At 33.0% G+C, this 27,310-nt stretch overlaps 2 protein-coding genes across 2 annotated transcripts in view; one reads left to right on the top strand and one right to left on the bottom strand.

Moving 5' to 3' along the window:
• Positions 1-4,186, bottom strand: part of LOC149955605 (uncharacterized) — a 49,652-nt gene extending 45,466 nt beyond the window's left edge. Inside the window, exon 1 of the mRNA XM_090165332.1 lies at positions 3,771-4,186. The gene's annotated coding sequence lies outside the window, so the exon portion shown is untranslated. The remainder of the gene's footprint in view (positions 1-3,770) is intronic.
• An 8,376-nt stretch (positions 4,187-12,562) lies between these two features.
• Positions 12,563-26,918, top strand: LOC149955604 (uncharacterized). The gene is made up of 8 exons (XM_090166708.1): positions 12,563-12,900; positions 14,934-14,967; positions 15,662-15,804; positions 22,415-22,518; positions 24,137-24,306; positions 24,971-25,069; positions 25,423-25,528; positions 26,797-26,918. Exons 1-8 carry the CDS (start codon positions 12,563-12,565, stop codon positions 26,916-26,918), a joined length of 1,116 nt encoding a protein of 371 aa, XP_090022834.1.
• Positions 26,919-27,310: the final 392 nt, after the last annotated feature.

Genomic DNA, 27,310 nt, shown 5'->3' with positions numbered 1-27,310 from the left:
AACATTCTTACATTTCACTTTCCCAGTTTTGCCAAACAAAGATGTTCGAAAAATTTGCAGTTCAAATGATTTTTTTAAATGTTCAAAAGATAAGAACTATATTGACGTTGAAATAAATAAACCAATTAGATTTTAAGCGGTGTTTTAAATCGCGATTAATAATCAATAATTTATTTAAATCGCCGGTTATAATTCAGTGAATTTTCGTGCGATGGGAATTAAATTTAGTAATTAATTTGAATTAAGATTAATTTGAAATGTAGTTTACGTTGCAGGTGTAATCATATTATTAAGCAATTTAGCAAGAAAATCAGACATAAAACAAAAAATTAATAAATTCAAATATTAAATCAATAAAATCAAATGTTAAAATCAATAAAATCAAATATTAAAATCAATAAAAATCCGAAAGTTAAATAAATTGATGTCTTCGATATTTTGATTAAATGAACAACCTGCTTTTAATGTCCGCGGTCAAAGCGTTATTTCGCGGCGCAGTTATAAATACAATTTTTAAGTTAACGAAAACTTTCATGGGTAATTCCTTTAAATAAGCATTTCAATTTCTACAATAGTTGAATTTAAGCATTTTTTTATAATTTGAATTTTTACATAATCTTGTGTTATGGTTTTTTTTTGTTTTAAAATAAATGTATAAAGAAACCTTACAATTTTTCATAGTACTCATACACGGCATAAAAATAAATTTATTTCCGTACTTGAAAAATCTTTAGTTTTTGCTAGTGTAAGTTAATATAAGGCATTCTAGGAAGTAACTTCCAAGAAAGTCCAGATGGTAATTATAATTATTATTATCGAGAAATACAAACCAGTCATTCCTGTTGCCAATTCAAAATTATTTTTAATGAAAACAATAGCCGAAATAATTTGGTTTGTACTATTGTACGGAAATTACTTTAGTTCTGATCATTATTTATGGTGAGAAAAAGAACTTTGTGAACCGTCAACCGTATGTGACTCTCGTAGAAGTGGCTTTATGGGAAAATGCCAAAGATTAAGTCGGTATATATAACTTGAAAATGAAATTTACACCAGTCTAAATTTGAACAGGAATATAAAAGGTTGTCGAGGTTAATGGGGATAGTTAGTGTAGGGAGCTGTTGCCTCGCGTGGCATGAAGGGCTTTCCACCACCCTCCTACGCATTATAACCCGGCTGTATGTGTGAATAAATGCCTTTAAAAATCACTCGATGACTTAGTGTATTAGCCTAGCTGATTAGGTAAGTTTAGTTTTAAATATTTTATGTTACTTGAATACTACGTCATAATAAATTAAAGCTTTCTGTCAAATTTTAAAAAGGAGAAATAAACTTGAAAAACTAGTCATTAAATCAGCTCAGATAAATTATATTTTATTGTATCCTTATTTCGTTAAATACAAAAAGGAAAATTAATTTTCCCCGTACTCTTAAGTAAATCTAGTAAATTACGTTACTTGAGAAAGTTTAATTCATCATTTAAAATTAAAATTAATAAAATTGACGTTAGTTAAAGATTTAATGGATGAGTTTTATATTAAGCATACGTTTCGAGACGTGGCTTGTATTTCGTAATTGCAAAAGATTTTATACAAACGCAACAATAAAAATATCTATACGTCAAAAGATAATTAAATTTAAATTCTTTAAATTCTAAACACGTCCTTGGGTGCGCACTGCGCTTCAGAATGGCAATTGAAATTGTAAACAATTATCTGCATGCATGCGGATAGCCCGTTTCCAACTCTCGCATCCTAGCTAGTGGAAGTATTTTGAGGTGCAAATTTAGTTTGCCTAGTCGTCAAAAGCATATCTCTAATTCCACAGTTCTTTGCAAAGGACGTTTAGAGACGATAGTTAACGTAAATTGCGACACGCAAATTGATATCAATAAATAAATTAAAATAAATACAAAATTTAAAAAGACTTGGTACGCAAAAATATTCTAAAAATAGTTTCCGGCTCGAACAACATGTTGTTCAAGCAGAGTAATTTCAATTCGGTGGAATGAAAGTAGGCGCGTTAAGAGCTGTTAAAGAAGTCGCTGTACGAAAACATTGGACGATCTCCAAATGAGATTTAACGGGCGCTGAAAGAAGGCGGCTCTTTCATTGTGTAATAAAAGTTTATTTAGCGGAAGATGGGCTGCTGCTGTTCCCGGAACAAGCAAAGACCCGAAATATCTCATTTCCTCGAGAGGAAAGAGAGAGAATGATGCCGGATCAACAACACGCGCTCCAAAACAAAGGATCCATTTCTCGCATCAAACCAAAGTAATTAGCAACGTCGCTACGAAAACTGGACGTTTTAAAGTTAATATGAACTCAACATCGTTCCCTTTAGAATTCAAAACAAAGAAGCCCAGGAATATGTGTACGAAAAATAAGCCATCTCCGCTGTTTAGATGATTGTTTCTAATTTACATTCTCCGCTGGGCCTGGACGTATATACCCTATACTTAATACAAACAAACTGAAGTAGCTTAATGGAGTAATTCTTCTTTTGTCTCTCAAGTTATGTATACGTTTTTTTATAAACGTATAAAACAATTACGAAAAGGAGGGTACTAAATTCTGTAGGAGAAGTTGCCTGAAATATAATTTAATGTACGCGAAGATGTAGATCAAAAAGGATTTATCGTATTTACTGTTTACTGTTTACTGTTTACTTAGTCATTTCTCAAATCAATGAAATAAAGTATTACGTTTTAGGAATAGTCGTGTATTATCATTCCTGGCATACCGAATATATATATATCATTACGATTATATTTTGTATTGTATTGGTAATATAATTTTTAATATATATTAAATATCACCAAAAATTACAGGGCAGATTCAATTACGACAAATATTGGTTTTTAGATAGTCTCTATTATTGTTAAACTTTTTATACAACTTCAAATTATTGTTCCACATTGCTTAAGTTATCCTTATGTTGTATAGATAGTACGTACATCAGAAATATTTTTATAATACTATACATTTCAATTGATTATAATAATAATTATTATTATTATTAATATTTCGCAAAATTTCGCCGGCAACAACCAAGGCAGAGCCTATGCATGATAGTTACCAGGACAATACAAACAATTATGATTAGAATAAAAATTTTAATTAAATTTAAAAAATAAAACTTCACGAAGATTTTTATTTGAAATTCGAGGAAACTTAGTTATCTGATATTAATAATTACGACATATATTATCGCGGTCCTCGAAATGGTCACCGGGCGTTTTTTTGTCAATAGTACAAATGTCATAATCAAACGACATATATTATCGTAATAATATAATTATAATCAAATGACCGCTTCATTTGGCTAATTTAAAATTTATACGGAACATATAAATATCAGTTCAAGATAAATTTTCTAGTCAAGGAAATTAAATCCGTTGTGGCAATGCAAATTTTAGGCCTACTCAATACAATAATACGTTAATTTCTGTAGAAAATTTTCTTTAAAGAGTTATGACATTGGTTCACATTGAATAAAATGAATTTATATGCGCTGTATATCTACAGCAGTGTTGTCAATAACATGCATTTTTATTATCAGATATAAAGAACAGGCCTTTACCATTCACATTTATAATATTTTAACTTTACGACCTAAAGCGACAATTATAATAATTAATATTGAAAGCCATTTGTTTGACTTTCCATTTCGAAAAAACGCATTCCTCATTTGAAAATAATTGATGCACAGATTAGGGCAATTCATTTTATTGTATGTTTTTATTTAAATATAATAACAATGGAACTTACTTTCACTGTTGCGTAACAATGGGCAGCATTCTAAAGGAAGCGCATCTATCCAAAGCCAAGCGCACAATGGTCACGGCGATACTGTAATGTCAAAAAACTGTTATCCTAGCGAATATCCGCCGCGCGGGCGACAAAAGGCGGACGACGGGAGCAAAGTTCCGCGCGAGATGACACACTGACAATGAAACGACGGACCGCAGCCCACCACCGCGTGCTTTTGTTTTCGTGCAAATGGTGCTCTACCGAAATTCGACGTAGCGACGTTACCACGAGCTCCCGTCTTCAGGTGATGGCCTCCTGGAATGGCGAGCGCTTGCCTGACTCACGACGCAAAATTCGGCTCGAAATACGCCTTCGCCGCCTTCATCGACTGAGACTCGATTCTCATCTGACGGCTCACGACGATTCCAACAGCCAACCAAGCGATTCCCTACCACTCACACGCGCTTTGCATGAAGGATGTAAAGGAACTCACGACGAAGGGAAAAATCACCAAACAAGTCTCTCAAGAGCGGAATAATCGAGCGGTGCTTATAAATGATTAATTCGCTTGTAAAATGGTATGACGTCAGTAAATTTAAAATTATTGTTACGATACTTCCGTGAGCGGGTAGATTTAAGTGAACGGTTCCAAGACCAAATTAATTTAAATTACAGATATTTAAGTAACTAATATTGTTGATTTAAAATTGGTCAACTAGCATGCCGAGATATTTAAACAACGATAATACTACTGTTGATTACAATTGCACTACTACCAAGTTGAGTTTGAGAATTTGAACAAAAAATTCAAGCTTTCCAAATTGTTATTTAGAAGAGGTAATTTATTACCTGCGATAAATTGTTTAAATTATCCATCGAAATAACCGTCCAAACTTTTAAATTATCATCTGATTGATTACTTACTGTCATCAATATTTTGGAAATTTATTGTATATGTTAAGTTGCTAATACAATTGAGTGAAACAAATGTAATTAATAACTTAATAATTAATGTTGTCGATTTATAAAAGTCATTGGCGAAGTGTGGCTTAATTGGCTACCTTTAACAATATACATTATTAGGCATAACGTAACAGGATACAATGAAAGACAAATTAAGAAAACGGTATTGTATAATAAAATTCAAAGCTTATAATAAATAAATAAATTATTTATTATGGATAACTCATAAAGTCGGGGACTTATTTACTCTGGGGTCCAGTTTAAATTGATTAAAAGTTAAAGTCAAGGTCTTGGTAATGGGAATAAATAATGAAGTTAAATTTTAGTAGTTTTAAGCATTGCAAATTAAAAATAAATAAATTTTTCATTAGACATAAAGACACATAATTTTTAAAAGAGTTCAGGTTTTCTTTATTTAAAAATTCTTGGTAAATTGTTCCATTATCTGATTCCTATGAATTTAGTGCTGTTATTCGAAAGTCATATTTGTGGACAGTTGGGGAGAGGAACCACTTCAAGACATTATTGGGTACCAGACCATTTTTTACTTTAAACATGAAAATTAGGAGGTTAAAATTATAAGTAAATGCTAGGGTTTGAAAGGATTATATAAACTTAAGCAGAAGAGAATGATCTTAACATTTAATTAAAATGGGCTATATAAACATATTTTCTAACCGGTCTAGTCTATTCATGGACTTCACAGTCTTCCAACATTAGGTTAGTCTTATTGTTTAAGATATTTACGGTCTGGCTTTTTAAGCTCGCACTCGGCGGATTCGGTTATCTGTGGAAAAGTTTCGCTAAAATCAATTATTTTCCTTGTCATTTAATTGTTAATAAAGTGCCAAGTATAGCGGCTATACCAAAAACCAATTTCGTTACACATCCGTTTTGTCCCTCTTTCATCGGTCATTCTGTAATTCAATATAAATTACGATTGATATGATAGATTTATGCCTTCGAATACAGTAATTACGGTCACTGGAGGGCCCCTTCCAAGGATGGGCCCCTAGGCCACGGCCTAGGTTGGCCTAGGCGGATATACGGCACTGACCACCACTGGCATTGAAGTTAGCGAATATTCATAGACATGGGTCAGATGTTGTCTTGGGGTATGAATATTTTTTGGCTTATACTAAACTGAAAACGAGACTCTGAGAGTACCAAAATAATTTATTTTAAAAATAAAATTAAAATAAAACGTTACGAAAACCAACAAAATTGGTATTAGTTCCTGGGTAGCACCGTCACGTACATATTACGGGTTGTATCGAGGATTTTAGAACGTATACTACGAAACACGTTTGGTAAAGGATGATCATGTCCCCAGTTAGCACGTGTTTCACCACGTAGTTTTCAAGTGTAAAATTACGCGTAAATTTAGATAAAAAAAGCGCCTAATAAGTTCAAAAAGCATTAAGTTGGAAAACAATAACCGTGTTTTTTATTTAAATTATACCGTATTAATCAGCGATTTTGCGTGTATTAAGGAGTTATTTTTTGTGTATTTAGCAGTTAGTTTCCGTGAATTCAGGTATTATTTCGCGTACATTAATTGCAATTTTTTTGTGTGTCAATCGGTTTTTTTTGGTTGGTCAATCGGTTATTTTGCGTGCATTAATTGTATATTTTATAAATGTACATAATTGGTTATTTTGTGTGAATTCATTGGTTATTTTGTGTGAATTCATAGGTTATTTTGTGTGCAATAATAAGTTCGTTTCTGTGCATTAGTTGCCTATTTTGGTTGCATTAATTGGTTATTTTGTGTACATTAATTAGTTATTTTGCGTGCATTAATAAGTTGGTTTTCGGGCAATAGTTGGCTATTTCGGGTGCATTAATTGGCTATTTTTCGTGCATTTATTGATTATTTTGCGTGCATTTATTTGTTATTTTGCATGTATTAATTGTTTATGTGATGAAAAGGTACACATTTCTTGATGAGTTTTCGTCTAATACTACATAGAATAAAGTTTTTGGGATACAATACATTATTGATTATGTGTTATATTCATAAATAATTTTTCAATAGTGCATATCTTAACTTTCATTCTCTCTAGGACTAGATTGCATAAGAGGGTAAGAGATAGTTTAATGAATATCAAAAACATATGACTAGGAAACAACTACTACCTCTTCAATGCAGTATTTCTTCAATAAATCCCCATTCTCTATAATTCTGCTCAATTATCTAACAAAATGTATGTGAAGGATATACGCCAGGAAATTGTACATTAAAATTTAAGATATACTTATTGTTAATTTCATTAAATTAATGAATAGACCTCAGAAAAGAAGTTTTCAAAAATATAATATATAAATCGCTTTTGAAATCTTGAAATGGAGACCTTTTCAGCGTTTGAAAGTCAAACAATCCTTCGGAAAACAATACGCCATAATTAAAAAACCGCTTTATACACGAAAAAAAGCTTAATGCACGCAAAATAATAGATTAATGTATTCGAAATAATTTCTTCGTGCACGCAAAATAAGTGCTTATTATTATTTCTCGAAAAATAACGTCTTATTGTATGCCAAATATCCACTTAATACACGAAAACTAAGAGCATAATTTACGCCAAATAACCTATAAAAACACGGAAAATATCGCTTAATATAAGGAAAATAACCAATAAGCCCACTCAAAATAACGAATTAATTCACGCAAAATAACCAATTACTGCACGAAAAAAAGCAAATTAATGTACTCGAAATAATCTCTTAATTAAACCGCTAAATACACGAAAAATAACTCCTTGCTACACGCCAAATACCAGCTTAATACCGTATGATTTAATGTAATTTAAACTTAATAAGCGCATTGTATAATCGGTAAGTAAGCATAATTTAACACTTAAAAATACCTGGTGAAAGTTAAGAGGGTGTAAGGAAGGTGATCAAATTTTGAATAGTCAAAGATACGCCCAAGGGAGGGTTTTTAAAAGGAACCATTCCGTTGTCTACGCCACTGGTTATTTGTCCACTTTTTGAAACCTCAATTACCAATCTACTGATATATTTTGCAATTATATCCGGTATAGCAGGAGCACATGTAAATCAGGTATATATCTACGTAAGCACAACGTAAAGCTTAACACTTTTCCAACCTAGTTATTTATCTACTATTTATATACGAAAAAACTACCTGTCTGTCAATCTAGTGATATAATCAGCATATCTATACGTAGGAAACACGTGTAGTGAAACACATGACTGAATAAATGTCTTATATACAAACTTAACACGTGGAAACGACGTATATATTTTACTCAACATGGAATATAAACGATTAATACTAAATATCAACCTAATGTACACGTGCTCGTGCTACCTGGGTTCCCATCGCGCATTAAATACACTAAAAATCATGCAATGCACGTAACATGCAGGGAATGGGACATTAGTGATTATTTACAACATATAAGTCTTTTGTCCAGTTCGACTATAGTGTTGGGGTTAAATTCTCTATCTTCCTACTGATGGGTGGGCACTGATGCGGATGATACGATGTCCTTTATAAGGGAAAGGTGGCATTTTAGGCCAACCTGCAGTTGGACTCAAGATCAAAACAGACAACTGTGGTATAAACGTCCACCAACAGTTCAACAGGTGGTTACTTGGGAGTCCGACAACTACATATCCTTTGATTTGCGATTGGCAGTAAATAAAAAAATTCATCAAAGGGATAAATCTCAGAGTCGGGTAATATATAAGGGATTATAAGACACTCGATGATCTAATCTGCTACAACAAGGGCTAAAAGGAGACTTTATTAAGGGGTAAAAGAGTAAAAGGAGTATTTATTACAGGGTAAAAGGAGTATTTATTAAGGAGTAAAAGGAGTATTTATTAAGGGGTAAATGGAGTATTTATTAATAGGTAAAAGAAGTATTTATTAAAGGGTAAAATGAGTAATTGTTAAGTGCTAAAATAAGTTTTTATTAAGGGGTAAAAATAGTACTTATTAGGGGTAAAAGGAGTATTTATTAAGGGTTAAAAGGAGTTATTATTAAGGGGTAAAAGGAGTAATTATTAAGGGGTACAAATAGTAATTATTAAGGGGTAAATATAGTTTTTATTAAGGAGTAAAATGAGTATTTATTAACGGGTAAAAGGAAAAGGCATACTACTTAGCATTTCTTTATTTGTATGGCATTCACTGCACTTGCGTATATCTGAAGTGGTGTATTGTATTTACTTACGCATATTATGGTCTTCACTCACCACCCGACTAATCCTTTCTTGTTAGGCATTGTGTCTATTATTCTTATAAGTTTATTCGCATTTTTTCACCGATTCTCCCAGAAATAATTTCTGAATTTTTGCTGAAAACGGATGATTATTGAAACAGTGTGTCATTTTTAGGGACGTTGCCATAGTACACTTTCTTTGAAAATTTAAAGAGGGGGTTTATTATTAGCGAAAACCTTTAGGGTATTCAGTGGCGGACTGGCCATGGATCGTTCATGAATTGGGCCCCCTTAAACATGATAGCATTATAGTGGTTAAGGCTGGCCCCTTTGTCTCCTGGCATTCAAAAATATTAGGCCCAGTCCGCCACTGAGGTTATTTACTTTTTAAGTCCTTAAAATAATATTGAAATTTATTACTGGGACCATAGAAATTGAAATTTTGGTTTTTGGGAAAGAAAATAATTAAAAAAATCCCTGAAAATAAAACGTATCCCTATAGTATAGAGGTAAGGTCACGGGACCCTTAAAAACGTTTAGCTTAGGGGCCCGGGTTTTAGTTAAATCGCCACTGCTTACACAATGTACCAATACACGGTACCTGAGACCAAATTAAATGACAGTCGTTATTAACAGATCTGGGCTAATAACTTCTTTAAATTTGGTACACAGATCACAGCAAGTATGTTATCAATCACGCAATCACTTTAGTACAGTCAAAGCTAAACGCTTGTATACCGATTACGGATACTTATCAGCTCGTTGTTTACTCCCAATATAATCAGGTGTTAGCCCTATTTGGCGCCACACGTAAAAAATCCGAAAGAACCGAGGCGTAATAAGAAATTACCGCTGGCGGCAGCTACGAATCTCTTTAAAGGAAATCTAGTCTTTGCTGAGACGAGACTGTTACTGAGGTACTATGTAGGGGGGTATAAGCGCCAACAGTGTATATTAGTGATAATTTTATATTGTCGTCCCACCCCACCGCTGCTGCGCGAGTTAAATGGCCCTCAGGGTCGTAATTACTACGATCGGTGACGTTGACTCTCGGTCAAATGGATAACTGGGGCTGAATTGACTGAAACCGGTTTCGTCGGTATTCATAAAGTACATGTCCCCCCCCCCCCGCACCCACCCACCCACCGTGGCTGATCAAGACACGGGCGAGAAGGGGGAGAAACAAAAGTTGGGGAGGCGGGGATGAGATTTCCTTCATTCGTGTAGAAAGAGATTTCGTTTCGCGCGACTGTTCAGTGTCTTTGCATCCAGAATAATCCTACAGCCCTTTTAGTTTCCTTTTACATGACAGATTTAATTGCTACAATTTATATTTTTATCTCGATATTGAAATGTTACAAAGTACCAAATAACCAGTAGCACGAATTATAGTAAGCTGGGTTAAGTTATAGCTTATCTGGAAATACGAAAGTATCTACAGTTTTGTTAAAATGTAAGGCTGCATTTTACTAAAATTTATTATTTGTAAGAATCCAAAAAAAATCATTGCCAGAAACGTTAATAATCAAATTTTAAAAAGATTATTAGTTTGACTGCTTTATTAAAAGAGGACTGTTTGATGTAGTTGTCTTAAGGATTATACTAAACAGGGTGTTTGAAAAGGTTACGCAAAAATTTAAAGGAGTTGTAGGGTTGGGTTGAGAAGTATGCCTGTGTTTCCCCATTTTCCTATGATGAGTTAAAAGAGCGCCAGAGAGCTTCAAAGTGTGGCCTGGAAGTAGTCTACCACAAGCAGCAGGGAAATGCGAACATTATTGTTTGGGTTCGTATGATAGGTAAAAAAGGATTTTGTAAACAAATCGAGGTAACCAGCGTAAAAAGGTAAGATTAAACAGTGTTTTAAGTCCCTGCTTCTGGGTTTTGTGCTTGTTGCAGCCTACTTCCAGGGACTAGTAGCCACCCTTTGAAGCTCTCTGGCGCTCTTTTAACTCATCGTAGGAAAATTGGAACAAACAGGCATATTTATCAACTCACCCCCTACAACTCCTTTATTTTTTTGCACGTTTGAAACACCCTGTATTGACTTGTTTGGTGTACGATATAAATACATTTTCAATTATCTATGAGATTTTAATGACAACAAAGTAGGAGCAACTAAATGTATTATCTTTGAATAAAATATCCCTTATTTAAAGTATTCAATGAAAGTATCGAAAAACATAAAACATTACAGTGGCGTTGCCAGGATTTTGATTCTTAGAGGGGGTGGCACATATGAAACAAATTATAAAAAATAACATAAAAACATTTGTTTGAGGGGCAAGTGCCGTTGGTAGTATTGTAACATATAAGTAGTTGTAGTAGAAAAAGTAGCAGTAGATTATTATAAAAAAATATACTAATTGGATGCACGTTAAATAATAAGAAACGCTTTAGTAGTGAAACTAAGCACACGCTAGAACACTTTTAACAAGAGCGTGTAGAATTGTAAACGCCAAGTTACTATATTCATACTTAACGTATTACCCGTACTCCAAAGTCGTTCCCTAACGCGGGTTTAATCTATTTACAATTTACTAATTAATAAACGAGAACAATATTATTATTAGTATGTATATACAGGGTGTCTTCATTTGATCGGCCGAGGTATTTTTCTCAAAAACTATACCTTTTAGAAATGTGAAATTTTCAGTATGTACTCTCTCGGTGGAGATCGTTGTTATTTGTGAATTTCAGAAAAATCGTGAAATTTTCCACGGTTTTTGAATTTGTAGTTTTTGAACGCTAGGTGGTAGACGAAAAGTTCCAATGCGTAAGTTGTAGCATACTCGAAAACCTTTAATGGAGTAGGTATGGTCAAATTCTTACATTTTGTTACTAAAAACTACAAAATTTCACATTTTTAGAAGGTATAGTTTTTGAGAAAAATGCCTGGGCCGATCAAATGCAGACACCCTGTATTCTGCAATTTGTTCAGAGAAATTTTTCGATTAACCCTTAGGTATTTAATTTATAAATTCAACCATATAAAACCTAAATTTTGGCATTTTTATGAGTATAGATTATTTATTTTTTATTGGATTATTAAGGTAATAATTTAAAATCTGTTCAGAGCACATTTTTAATTTATAGCCTAAATTATTTTATAAAAAGTATCATGTATAGCGCCTGATAGCTTCTGCTTTGCACTATTTGAATTGAAAGGTGACGCGAAGCGTGCAGGGTATTACCTATGGACTTACTCGCCTCTGGCTAGATACTTTTTATTTGAGAATAAGCTCACCGAACAACGCGATGCTGAGAGTCCTTACTCCATCTGGTGGCAACAAACGATACTTAACATTCACACGATTTTGCCTCATAGTTGTTCCATCGATTTATCTCTTAGGTCAGTCCTATGGCATTAAAATTTAGCAATAATAATCATATGTTTTTTTACCGTGGCTTAACGTGACAAGCAAAAACCATGGAAATGCTATTATACAAAACATTATTAAAATTTCAGCTATTTGAAACTTATACGCGTTGACTCAATTCCGTCTAACCGAAGCCACCTGTCGATTTTTGCACTGAAAATTCGCAATGCGACTGTCCGTTGCTTTAATGTTCTGGATATGGGAAAAATGATTTGTATCTAGGGTTGGCTTCCAGCGGAAGTTTTGAAGGCTGAAGAAGCGCACTTAAATCGAAATGCAGCACGGGTGGGAAGACCCCAAGAGATTCTTCAAGAAACCAAATATTCCGAAAGGAGGCGACAATTTCTACGCTAGCCCCTGTTACCAAAATGGTAATTTTGTCGGTGACAAAGTGGCCAGTTGGGAGACGAAAGACATTCAAAATGCCAGGATTCGGAAAAGTTGCAAAGTCGTGACGAGAGTGTCGTTTCTGTTCTTCGTCGGATTGACATGTTTCTATCAGATGTTTCTGTTTCTGGAAATGTACTTCGCCTACCCTACCAACGTCCACCTCAACATTAAGCAAACGGATGACCCTGCTATTCCCGGTGTTACCTGCTGTGATGGGACCACGTGAGTATTTTACAATTATAGAGAAAAGAAACGCACTATGAATTTATAATCGCTTGAATAAAACTTCGCCGTAAAATTAACAATAATTTAGCATTTAAATTAAATTTAACCCATAAATTATTTAGACAGTAACGTCATTTGGGGTTACGGAACGCCCATAACATGGCACATATTAAATTGGTCTTCTAGCTATTCCAATTTGTTGTTTTATTTAATTTTTAAGCCAATAAATGTTGATAGTTTTAATAATAAATGGCCGTATTATACTTTAAAATATATTAGGGTGATAATATACAGTGGCATATCATCTGAAGCCGAAATAGTCCGTAAGTGAATACTTAAATATAATATTAAGTAACATTAAAAACAGTAAATGATCCATTGTAGTCTTCTAAATATGATCCAGTTGTAACATTATGAGCTATTGCACCTTTTGACACCATGAAATACTCATAATGTTATAAAGTTAATACGAAGTTGACTTTTCGTTTATCGCGATATCGGTTATTTGTTCCGATATTTATTGAACAAATTGTACCACAGGTTAGTGATAACTTAATATAATTTACTTTTAACCAATATACTCACTTCCACTGTGTAATTAGTGCAGTTAACTCATTTGCTTGGTCTCTTAATGTCACCTGTATTACCCGTAGCTAATTTCTCTAATTAGATTAAACCAGTTGGTTTCTTTTAAACTTGGCTTGATCATTTTCCCGTCGCTCTTTGCTTGCTATGTTGAAAACTTCAACATAATGTGACACCGCCCATAAAGACGCTACTGAATACAGGTTATCTACCATTTAACGGGATGATTCAACATTAGATTTATGAACATCGTATGGGTAGCCATCATTTGACCCCAATGACGCAACACTGCTATAAGCGGACGCTGGGAAAACCGATAATTAGGAAATTGGGAATTTCTATTCCTAACGGGCCTGCGAAATCTATAAAGAGTCGTCAACTGTCTATATAATTACGTAAAAAGCCGAACGTGACCCCTGAAAATCAATATTTAAAAAAAAAAATTGTATATTCCGTTAAAATGTACCCAGAAATGTATAAAATGTTTAACTTAAATACTACGAATCTTTTTATAATCACAAATTGTTAATTTGTATTCTTTGTCTAAGCTCTTGTCGTAGCATAATTCGAAATACAAATTAAATAAAGATTAATTTATACCAAATAATTTGAAGATGGAATGATATTTAAAGGTATTCTTGTTAATTTAAAATAAAAGTTAATGATATTGACAATGATCTTACCGCTGTCGTAGGGCTAAATCTTATCATTTACTTTAAATTAAAACCAAAAATATAAGTATTTTAACATCTATTCCAACTAAAGGTTCTTGTCATGGTAATTGACTTACGTTTAAGTCAATTCGACTGAACATTTCCGTGTTGTTTAGTTAGACCCATCATATAACACTAATTGCTCTATTGAACTCCAACACCATCTTGGAAAATGACAGATTTTAATAATACATTAAGCATTGATTTCCATAGTTTTCACCGATTTTAGTAAAATATTCAATTTTGATTGGTGGTATACAGCAAATGAAAATGACGTGTTATGCTGGAGCTAGAAAACGCAGGAGAGCTTGCACAAGTGTAGACGTTGCTTTATTGCAAGAAGCCTTTACTCTACACGTTACTCCTACGTTTTATAACGCGATCTTAAGCTCTTTACTGTTGTTTGTTTAAATCGACGCCATATTAGAAAATGGTAGGTACCATATAAGAATAATTAGGGCTCGGTGTTCGGATAGGAAATTTGAAATTGATATCCAATTATTATCCGAATTAAAACTTATTTGTTGCACGTTAAATCGTATAATTATCGTGAATAATATCCATAAATAAAAATTTAATAGAATTTTTTATGATTAATTGAAATTTTGGCGGTTACTTTATCCGTTTCCCCCAGCTTTAAGAATAATAAACCACGCTGAGTCTGGCTAAATCTAATATTGGTTAATAGTAACTAAATCATAGCTAATTTCAATATTTATTTGGTCTTTCCAGGTTGTCGAAGTCGTATTTCATGAAAATGAATAAGGTAAAATTTAATTTAAATACAAATAAGTTAAAAGGAACCACCTATGGACTGCATTCTTAATGGACTAATCTTCTTATTCGATAATTTTATCATCCTTTTAAATACAATTTGCGAATTAAAATATATCATCAAGAATGTATTTATTTATACTCAGGGAGAATGAATATGTTGTGACTATCGACGGACACGTTGAGGCCCTAACCCCGTAACACTAAAGGGGGGGGAGGAAAAAGGAGGCGATCTTATTTTTTTGCGTCCTCGCAGCAGCGTTAATCGCGTCGAAAAACGTAATTTTTAAGAACGAATGAGATTGCAGTATTATTTGATTTTATTAAAGCGGAGGAGCATACGGTTAGAATTGGAGAAACGCTAAAAATAACCTCGACATATTCATTCTCCCGGAGTAAAAATAAATACCTTCTTGATATCATACTAAGAATAATTCAAGGTGAACATGGAATACGTGGCGGACCCCGTTCGATTCGTGATTTCAGGAAGAAAAACCACGCCCTGCTCCCAGTTAGGGGGAAGGCACTGCGGTATGATCGCCAACTTTCTCTCTCTTTGCAGGCGGAGACTATCTCCCGGAAATCATGAAAACCGAAGTGGGATTTTCGACTAAATTAACATTCTAGCTAATACGGACTTTTTGGAGATATCAATAAGCTTTTAATTTAAAATATACTCTTCTCAGGAAAATATATCTGAAGCACGCATAAAGAAGTTACAGCTGACCAATAGGCGTGATTGGGCGGTGAATCCTAAGGGTCTGTTAAGGTCCGTGACCTTCATCAAGAAAAATGAAAAGCCAGAGTACAAGACTCCGGATTCTTTGAGGTATAACAGATAATTGCTGAGCAAAATTCATTAAACCTATTCCAGTCGTTGCGATTTAGAAGGATAAATATCTCAATTTTTCACTTTTTATAACTATTTAATGATTTTTATCACGATTTAATTATTTAGATCAAGATTTCCTTATTTTTATCATGATTTAATTATTTGAACCACAATTTCATTATTGTAATCACGATTCATTATTGTAATCACGCTTTCTTTATTGTAATCATTATTTCTATATTTTAATCGCGATTTTTTTTAATCATGGTTTCATTATTTTAATCGTGATTTTAATTTATTCACGATTTCATTATTTTAATCACGATTTCGTTATTTTAATCAAGATTTCGTTATTTTAATCATGATTTCATTATTTAAATAAAGATTTAAATATTTTAATCATGATTTCATTATTTAAATAAAGATTGAAATATTTTAATCATGATTTCATTATTTAAATAAAGATTGAAATATTTTAATCATGATTTCATTATTTAAATAAAGATTGAAATATTTTAATCATGATTGGTTTTACATAATCGTTTACTATATTACTAATAATAGTTATCCTTAATTATTTTTATTTACAAAAATATTTATTTAAAAAAATAACGGAAAATTTGCAGTTTAAAATATATGTATAGTTTTCTAAAGCTTTTAAAAGTTCGATTTAGCAGATTTTTAAGGCGTACCAAGTAGGCTTACTCAATTCTTGAAACAAATCTGGCCCTTACCCAACCATCAAAACTGGGAGGCGTTCACATTTTTTTTGGGGTGCCCAGGCCTTGATTCTAAAAATCCTCAATTGTAACTCCCACTCATGAAATTAGTAAATTCACTTTATTTTTTATTTTGAAAAAGGTTTTTGATTTCGTAGAAGACAGAATAATAAACAGCGTTTAAAACTAGCTATTTAAATCGATCGCAATGCTAGTCTATTTAAACTATTAAACTATTAATCTCTAGTATTTCTTCAATTGAAAGACCGTCAATCTGCCAGAAATCCGAAAGTTGGAAAGTAAAATATTAATGATGCGACGGAGTTCATGACGAAACAGAATTAAGCTACGGCGTAGCACATTAGAAACTGCTTTTAAACTCTAACAACATTACGGAAAAATTATCTAAGCCAATAAAAACTTTGTTTTTTTTATTAACAATAACCAAAAGAGTCAGAGTTATCTAAATATACCATGGATCCTATATGTTAGAAGGATAGGTAGCTCTCCGGCCAGCCCGTGTTTTCAAAACGCCGGCAGCGCCGTCGATATTAAGAGAGCCTCTAAACGTGGGACGTCTTGTTTCTATTCCCTCAAGGACAAATTTTGGCAGTGCTTCCTCCATGTTTTGTCCTTGACTGAATCTAAAGACGGATTCTCTATCGCGCATGACCCACCGATGGTGCTGCCATTTTTCGTCTCTCGCCTCATATCCTTCAAACATATAGGATCCTTGAATATACGAAGAAAAACATAAATTACAAAGAAACCTAAAACGGATGGCGCTACCAGTGTCTTATATTTTTAAACCGAGTTTTATGAATTTTCCTAAAATTTACTAAAATTTAACATACGAAACGTGATTGAAATAAATATTTTATTGTATAATAAGAAAGGTCGCTTAGACACTACTAAATATATAATTATGTAAAATTGAACTTTAGCTAAAGTTTAAAAAGGGTAATTTGTTTAAAATCTAATAGACATATTTCTAAATATTTTCAAAAGGCGATAAAATGTTCTTAGGCCGCCAACAAAGAGAAAATGCCGAATTATAACGAAACTAAAAGAGGCTGGCACGATAAATACTTGATTATCGGACTAATTTTAATTGCGATTTACTAAATTATGACAAGATGGATCGTATTAAGATTAACGCCAATTATAATCCGGAAGCCCAACTACCCATTGATATTACGTCTGAAGCTCCTATACATTATTAAAGATTAAACCTAACCAGATTATTACGCGTCAATTTATTTTTTTCCTTCAAAAACATCTAGGAATTTTTTTCTCCAAATTTTCAAAAGGTGGGATAAACTTTTGCCCTTCCGCGCCGAAAATATTCAATGCCGGCGAGGATTTTTGAAAAATCGGTGCGCCTTGCCGCCGCCGAGTTATTTTCGCGAAACGCCGCCACCGACTCAAATCAAATCGGCGCTATTCTTTGAGTGCTCTACACACTGCTAGATTGAAAATGTAAACACTGGATTCACGAGAGTTTGGAATTAATTTGACAAAGTAATTTCAAATGTAAAATTATAATTTAATAACTTACGTTTTAATAAATCTCCTTGTTATGTTAGATATTACATTTCCTTGTTATGTTAGATATTATATCTCCTTGTTATGTTAATTATTAAATCTTCTTGTTATGTTAGATATTAAATCTCCTTGTTATGTTAGATATTAAATCTTCTTGTTATGTTAGATATTAAATCTTCTTGTTATGTTAGATATTAAATCTCCTTGTTATGTTAGATATTAAATCTCCTTGTTATGTTAGATATTAAATATCCTTGTTATGTTAGATATTAAATCTCCTTGTTATGTTAGATATTAAATCTTCTTGTTATGTTAGATATTAAATCTCCTTGTTATGTTAGATATTAAATATCCTTGTTATGTTAGATATTAAATCTCCTTGTTATGTTAGATATTAAATCTTCTTGTTATGTTAGATATTAAATCTCCTTGTTATGTTAGATATTAAATCTTCTTGTTATGTAAGATATTAAATCTCCTTGTTATGTTAGATATTAAATCTTCTTGTTATGTTAGATATTAAATCTCCTTGTTACGTTGGATATTAAATATCCTTGTTATGTTAGATATTAAATATCCTTGTTATGTTAGATATTAAATCTCCTCGTTATGTTATATATTTAATCTCCTGGTTATGTTAGATATTAAATCTCCTTGTTATGTTAGATATTAAATCTTGTTATGTTAGATATTAAATCTCCTTGTTATGTTAGATATTAAATATCCTTGTTATGTTAGATATTAAATATCCTTGTTATGTTAGATATTAAATCTCCTTGTTATGTTATATATTTAATCTCCTTGTTATGTTAGATAATAAATCTCCTTGTTATGTTAGATATTAAATATCCTTGTTATGTTAGGTTTAAATCTCCTTGTTGTGTTATATATTAAATCTTCTGGATATGTTATATATTAAATCTTCTGGATATGTTATATATTAAATTTTCTGGATATGTTATATATTAAATCTTTTGGATATTTTATATATTAAATCTTCTGGTTATTTTCTGTATTAAATCTTTTGGATATGTTATATATTAAATCTTCTGGATATATAATATTTTAAATCTTCTGGTTATGTGATATATTAAATCTTTTGGATATGTTATATATTAAATCTTCTGTATATATTATATTTTAAATCTCCTGGTCATGTGATATATTAAATCTTTTGGATATGTTATATATTAAATCTTCTGGATATATTATATTTTTTAAATCTTCTGGTCATGTGATATATTAAATTTAACTTAATGTATATTACATTCAAAGTTTCAAGACTTTTCGACTAATATATGTTGCTATAAAATAAAATTAAAATTAAGTTAAAAAATATAATATGTTGCTCTTACGTCACAAAACAGGGCTTTATTAGTATATTCTTCCAGGCCCGTAACCAGCCGCAAACTCGAGGGCGCTCAAATTTTTTGGAGGGCGCCGATGCATTGATACTAAAAATCGTAATTTTTAACTGCAGTCCTATGAACGTTTTACCATTGTTGTAGTATAGTATTGTCCAATCACTTTTCTCTATTTCGTGTATCTTGATGTAGCTCAAAAATACCATTCAATGTTATATTCGTCGAAACACTTATTGGCTAATTCGGCACCCTTCACTGCGCACGCCATGCTCTTCCACGGTAAGGTCTATAATTTGGAAGAGGAAATAAAAATTTATAAATCTGGTACTAGTTGTGTAGCATAAAAAAAAACACAAAACGGGTAAAATTATAGTACAATTCAAATACTAACCTTTCACAGCTTTTCACCTCTCCGTGGGGACAAAGTCCCCTAGGAGGGGTTATACAATCACCATGTCTGTCTGTGGGTCTGTCTGTCAGGCCTGCGAAAGCGTTCGCATTTTCGGGGCAAAGGGCAATCACTGCGTACGCAGTTTCTTGAAGGGTTGGCCTCGCGACAGTTTAACTCAGTTTGATTGGATATTTCGTTATTGTGTTTATGTGTAGGTTGTGAATGTTGAGTTCGTGTTATGACGGTTGTGGGTACTGAGTTTGTTGTGTTAGTGTTATGATGGTTGTGGATGTTGAGTCTGTTGTGTTTGTATGTGCGTTTTCTCTCCTACTTCTTCTGAATGACTTTGGGACGGACCGAGTGCTGAGTGTTATGCAACCTCTCAACGTCCAATGGCAGGTTTTCCACCAATTGCACACGGTATTCGTCTTAGTATCAATTTGCGAATTATTTACGCCGGCCGGGAATCGAACCAGGGTCTGCCTCATGCAAGAGATGTACTCTAACCACTCAGCCACCAACGCTTGTTAATTTACGGTGTTTTTCTAAAACACAGCTTTGGCCAATGTCCTTTACAAAGTTATAACTATAATTTATTCTACATCATTTTAAATATTTATAAATTATATTAATCTTATATTTAATTAAATATTTTTTTTCGTTAACGCCCACCGTCGCTACGTTTGTTATGGGTGCGTATTCTCCAACGACTTCTTAATGAATTTTGGGACGGAACGAGTGCTGAGTGTTACGGCAACCTCTCAACTTGCAATGGCAGGGTTTCCAACAATTGTTTACGGTATTCGTCTTAGTATCAATTTGCGATCGCATCGGGCGGGATTTGAACCCGAGACCTCCTGCTTGACAGGCGGACGTTCTACCACAGAACCACCGTCAGTTTTCACGCTTCATTGAAAATTAGACCTTCAGCTTTATCGGAAGCGTATTTAATAGAGTACGAAATTTTGGTTTAATTTAAATGGAATTGAAATTGAAATTATTGCATCGAGGAAATTCTAATTTAGCGTTTTCTCTATTGATTAAAAACAAATGCGCCACCCAGGTTTCGAACCAAGGCCATTGGGCTTGGAAGTCGAGCGCTTTATCACAGAACCACTGATAGCTGCTTAGCTTCACTGAAAATAAGACACTCATCGTAAGCATAATAGGTAATAAAGTCTTGAATTTTTTTACGAATGAAATTATGTTGATTTAATCTTGTTTGTCTAATCTTTGGTATTGTTGGTTTTTTCTGTCTTATATTTGTATCTACTATTTTTTAAGTTTATTTCCTTTTCCCCGCAAAATCGTCCAGTCTTAGAGGAACCTTTAAGAGCATAAGTCATGCCCAAAAGCTTATCCGGTTTCATTATAATAACGTCAAAAATCGTATTTGTGAATGGTAAGGTGCGTATTTCGAATGTGCGTGACGTGGAGGGTATTTTCACGTTTTATTAGGATCAGTTTTTTTAATTTTAAATATCTTTCGTTTTATTTGTATTATATTTCGTTTTTTCAGTCGTATATTTTTATCGAGTGGTATACATCGTGCGCTTCTACTTATGTTGGTCTGGTTTTTAACTGGGTCGTCAATACTTAGTAATTTATTTTAAACGTTTTCTCGACTGATTAAGATGTTTAATTTGAAATAAAATGAGCGTTAAAGATGCGGCAAGTATTTCGTAAGCGATAAAAATATAAATACCCTCTGTAGATTTTTCTTTCATTAAAATTGGCTTCGTATTATATTTAACTGATAAACTTGTACCGTAAATAGGGTTAAATTCAATTGTGCATTGTTTTAGTACGTCTAACTCACTGTTGTAACTACTTAATTTATAATATTCTGAATAAATTATACTCGGTTGTTTCGTCTCAATTATTTTAATTATAATTAAAATTTTATACCGGGCTCGATTGAACCTGAATTACGTTTTTAGTAAATAACTCTGAATTGCGGAGTTCTATCTTTAAGGGTCATCTCGAGAAATTAATACCGCTATGGACAATTCTTCCGAGGAGAGGTATATTTTGGCTTGCCAACTTGTATTTCATACATCATATGCCTGTAATACGCGTAAATCCTTATGCTAATTCGCCACCTATCTAGTGTTCGAAGGCAACCGAAAGAGGATGTAGTGAAAGCTTTCGGTTGCCAATACTCATTCCGAAATTGATATGGTCATATTTGGACTTTTATAATAATTCGGTGGATTGTGATTGGTGCCCTGGAAATTGAAAACGAATGGTTCCATCAATAACCTTTTAATGGTATAGAGTTATCTCTTGTATAACATATCATTAGTAAATCTTGTATACTTAAGTCTGTGTAATATCATATCTTATTTTGAGAACTTAGCTAAGGCAGAGACAAAAAAGGTCTGCCTCAATAAATCCTTCCTGTAAATATTGGTCAATTAATATAGTTTGATTTGATTATAAACGTTAATTAAATCCTTAAACAAACACCGGACTTCACAATCGTATTATTTTATTTCGGTCTCAGTGTGGAACCCTTGGAGAAGGGTTATTTGCTAGAGAACCATTACAGGTTTACTGATAGCTCTGAATTTTCTTTCGTTTAACAGACGAAGTGTGTGGATGTTCTTCGGAACGAAGCGCTCTTGTTGGGACATTAATCCACTCTGGAGAAATGTGACGTACGAAAGTAAATCCAATGAAAAATATATTGGTAAATATTCAACAAATTTTATCATAACTTATCGTTCACCTATGGAAGGCTCAGCCACGGTCCAACCATAATACTTCCCTGTTTATGCCAGGGGTACCCAAATTTTCTTTTGAAGGTCAAGGTCCCCATTCTCATGGTCAAGAGCGCCGTTACCCTAGCTCTATTCCAGTGACGGTCTGACGTCGAAAAAGTAACAAAATCGTTGTAATTAATTTTTGGCAACGATTACTTTCAGCCCTCGCGCATTTTGACTTGTAGATTAATTATCAAGAGGTCCAGGCAGCTTCAGTGTGGAGAGCTAGTAATTATTTTATATTTAACGCATCTTTGAATTCCAGTTATGTCTCGAGTTATTGTTTGTCGTGGTGTGTGTGTTTTGGCTTGTTTGTTTTTGTGTGTAAGTACAGAAATTTTAACTTAAAAAAAAGTTCAACAGGAAGTTTTACGAAATTCCGAAACAACGTTATGAAATAAAGTGGTTCTGGATACCCTTTATACATTCTATTCGAAGATTATATTCAATTGGAATCTTTCAACTGTGTAAAGTAAAGCTTAAATCAGAAAAATTTAGGCTAGCCCGTTAACGTACAAAAATAAAATAAATTGTTATTCACCGAATGTCAGCAACCGCAAAAAAGTGCCTATGCTCAATATTCACTAAAAACCGCAGAAAAGCGCCTATGCTTAATATTCACCAAAAACCGCAGAAAAGTGCCTATGCTCAATATTCACCAAAAACCGCAGAAAAGCGCCTATGCTTAATATTCACCAAAAACCGTAGAAAAGTGACTATGCTCAATATTCACCAAAAACCGCAGAAAAGCGCCTATGCTCAATATTCACCAAAAACCACAGAAAAGCGCCTATGCTCAATATTCACCAAAAACCACATAAAAGCGCCTATGCTCAATATTCACCAAACACCGTAGAAAAGTGACTATGCTCAATATTCACCAAAAACCATAGAAAAGTGCCTATTCTCAATATTCACCAAAAACCGCAGAAAAGCGCCTATGCTTAATACTCACCAAAAACCGTAGAAAAGTGACTATGCTGAATATTGACCAAAAACCACAGAAAAGTGCCTATGCTCAATATTCACCAAAAACCGCAGAAAAGCGCCTATGCTTAATATTCACCAAAAACCATAGAAAAGTGCCTATGCTCAATATTCACCAAAAACCGCAGAAAAGCGCCTATGCTTAATATTCACCAAAAACCGTAGAAAAGTGACTATGCTCAATATTCACCAAAAACCACAGAAAAGTGCCTTTGCTCAATATTCACCAAAAACCGCAGAAAAGCGCCTATGCTTAATATTCACCAAAAACCGTAGAAAAGTGACTTTGCTGAATATTCACCAAAAACCATAGAAAAGTGCCTATGCTCAATATTCACCAAAAACCGCAGAAAAGCGCCTATGCTCAATATTCACAAAAAAACTGCAGAAAAGCCCGTAAGCTCAATTTTCACCAAAAACCACCGCATGTTAAAAAATAATATAATTTCTGGAATGTGAAAGTCGTAACCACCTAAACTTAAACAGAGCGAAGTATCAAGGATGGACCAACGCTGATACCAATATAAATCCAATAATATCTATTTTATCAAATTTCAGCTCTCTCACTTCGATTATTTTTCGATCCTAATGAAGTTTACAATCACAAGGAAAATGAAAAGATTCCAACTGGTTTCATTTATTTGCACAATGTGGACGAGGTTCCCAACAAAATGATTTACAACTTTCGAGTGATACCTGGAACTCACTACAGTGTTAGATTCACCAGAGTAAGTTTTGCAATTGGTCTTACGAAAAGAAAAAGCAAAGTTGGGTGAAACATTTCTCCATTCTCTTCAACATTTACTGTTGATAAACCTTTTCGGATTTTGTAGATCCTGTACTATCAGAATTTGTTTTTATCTGGAATTTCTAACAATCCACTTATCAACTTTGGTAATTTGATCATTTCACCAATAAAAACTATATGATTATTTAATAAAAACAATTTGGTTCAAGGCAGAATATCGTTCGGTACATATGAGATAATTTTATTATTTTGTACGGTACTTTTTGAAACGAAACACTTAAGGACTCCATGTTCCACTCATTAGGACCCATTGAACACGCCACTGACTTTTTTACATACTTAACCGTAACATCTTGTATATGGGTATTCAAATAAAAGTATTTATTTATGTTTAAGGAGAATGACTAGGTGGCGACGATCTAAGGCGTTGCATCCAATACACCTCATGCTCGAAAAGTAAACTCATTGGTTCCCTTAAACTAACGCGAGCTCGCGCACGTCGGTGACGTTTGACCTCCCCCTCTCTTCAAAATTGGACTATGATGATCGTGAATCATCTCAACATAATCATTTTTTTCTTAGTATAAACAAATACAATCTATTTCAATTATGTGTTTAAATTATCATGTTTGTGGTCATTTCAGACAACCGTGAAGCTGCTCAAACCACCCTATCAAACAATGTGCCGAAACTATACTGAACACTCAAAGTCTGGATTATGGACTGATGTCATTAGCCAACAAGTAAGATTGCGAAACCTAAATCTAGGTTTCACTAGAAATGTAGTGACTAATTTACCTACTTTAAATAATAGCATTTTGAAGTCCAATATCAACATTTTAAGGGACGAGATTGCCTTATTTATATTAATTATTTTAAGTTCATTTTCGAGGTCGTTCAGTTGATCAACCCTGTACTGAAAGGGATATGATTACTTTTTGAACACAGCTTTCATTTCAAAATTTTACTTTTGTTAATTGTATTTTTTATTTTGGAAAGTAGCCATTTTTATAAATACTTTAATCCGTAAATTTTCCATTTTTTCCGTACTAACTGTTTTTTTGTTTGTTTGAAGTTATTTCATATTAAATTTTAGACTTGTGTTTACGATCAACTTTGGAATAAAAGTCTTTCTGAATGCCAATGCATACCCTCCGGCGAAACTGTACTTAAAGGAATGATCATATGCGATAAAGGAAACTGTAAGTGGCTAACTGGCTGCGAACAGTCTGAGGTTATACTTGAAGTTAAATATTCACACTACATTTTATATACCTTTCATTTACTTGTCTAACAATTAAATGTCATTTAGACGATCTAGTACGGTTTTCATAACTTACTAATCAATTTTGGTCTCAACATCCGATCTTAAAATTGACCCAAAAAATTGCTTATCTACTTTTGATACGATTACAACAGCTAGGATTTTCACAAATATGATTTGAAACTAGCCAATTTCCTCCGCTATACTAACTGTTGTTTTTAAGCTTAAAAGGTAATTTCTACAATATCAAATCTTCAGGCCTCGAATGCTTCAAAACGTAACTTTAAAAATATTTTTTAAAAACCTAAATGAATTTCGTAACGCCGAATACCCGTTTATATAAATATTTAACACCTAAAATTGTTAGCCCACAATTTTCAAAAATACTCTTACACATGTAGGGCCGCGCAGATACATCTTGGGCGTTGGGCCAAATTATGTCATAGCGAGTCATTTTATTTAATTTCCCTAGTGCAAGGCGATGAGTCTCGATTGTAAAGTAAGAAATTGGGACTTCAGCACGTCCCTGTAGACCCGCGTACGGTAGAAACCGTTATTTCTGGGTTCTTTATCAATTGAACTAATTAAAAAGCCTATAATCTTTATAATGCATCTGTATAAGATAGGCTGGATACCTATCTATAACATTGTAAGTGACATCTAGGAGCAACAAACACAACACCCCACACAAGTCGTGGAGTTTCTTGTGTACGTTTTTCATTGGCTAGACGCTTTAGCGCCTGCTGCCGTCGGAAGGGAAAAATTCGGAAATTGTCTCCCCCCCCCTGCCCGTAAAACGTTCAGCGTAAAGGCTCGTGACGCTCGTCCAATGAAATTCGTACACAACCCTTCGTTAGCGTGTTTAAAGGCTAGCTGCGTTCTCCTTGTGTTTGTTGCTCCTAGCTGGCATACTCTCCTCCATTTTCTCAGTTACTTAGGGAGGTTTTGGAGCTACCCTGAAACATTGCTTTGGGATGATTTGAATTTATTTAAAATTCCAATTACGTAGAAAGCTGAAACATTGGGAAATTGTGTCGAAAGAATACTTCTTGATATCACCACTTTAAATTTTCTAAAGGCTTAAAAAATAGCTGCAGTAATTCAAGGGTTTTTTTAAATATTATCGGAGTTTCCGTATTCTACCCTAATAATGAAAGGTCCTGAGGATGTAGCTCACATAAATTTATGGTGTTTCTTTACTCCAAGTGTGTGTTAAAAGTAAAACGCTTTGGAATGATATGAAGGAGAACTGTACGAAAGCCTGTCCCGATGCCTGCAGAATTCAATTTTACGACTTTCTCATCACAACATCTACAGCGGAGAAGTAATATGTTAGACATTAATGCTTTGAAATATTTGCCTGTATTTAAATCAGAAGAATTTTTCTGTTTTCCTTATTACAGGCTTATCTCGTGTCACGCATGTAGTTTTACAACAAAAGCTAGTTTTAAAATTAACGGTTTCTGGGAAAATATTTTCTTATAATATTATTATTTAAAATATAATTATCTAATATATTATTACTTAATACATTAATATTTAATATATTATTATTAAATCTATTATTATATAATATAATATATTATTTTATATATATAGTAATTTAATATATTATTATTTAATACATTTTTCTTTAACACATTATTATTTAATTTATTATTATTTAATATATTATTATTAAATATATTATTATTTAATATATTATTATTAAATATATTAT

The sequence above is a fragment of the Leiobunum rupestre genome, chromosome 2 (assembly GCF_980474605.1).
Source record: "Leiobunum rupestre chromosome 2, qqLeiRupe1.1.hap1, whole genome shotgun sequence".
Lineage (NCBI taxonomy): Eukaryota > Metazoa > Arthropoda > Arachnida > Opiliones > Sclerosomatidae > Leiobunum > Leiobunum rupestre.
This window is presented reverse-complemented; position numbering and strand designations above follow the sequence as displayed.

Bases quoted from the DNA above. Each gene is read 5' to 3' on its own strand.
- LOC149955604 (XM_090166708.1), top strand. From the start codon at position 12,563: ATGCAGCACGGGTGGGAAGACCCCAAGAGATTCTTCAAGAAACCAAAT. The intron at 12,901-14,933 runs GTGAGTATTTTA...TGGTCTTTCCAG, and splicing joins ACCTGCTGTGATGGGACCAC to GTTGTCGAAGTCGTATTTCA. The intron at 22,519-24,136 runs GTAAATATTCAA...ATCAAATTTCAG, and splicing joins ATCCAATGAAAAATATATTG to CTCTCTCACTTCGATTATTT.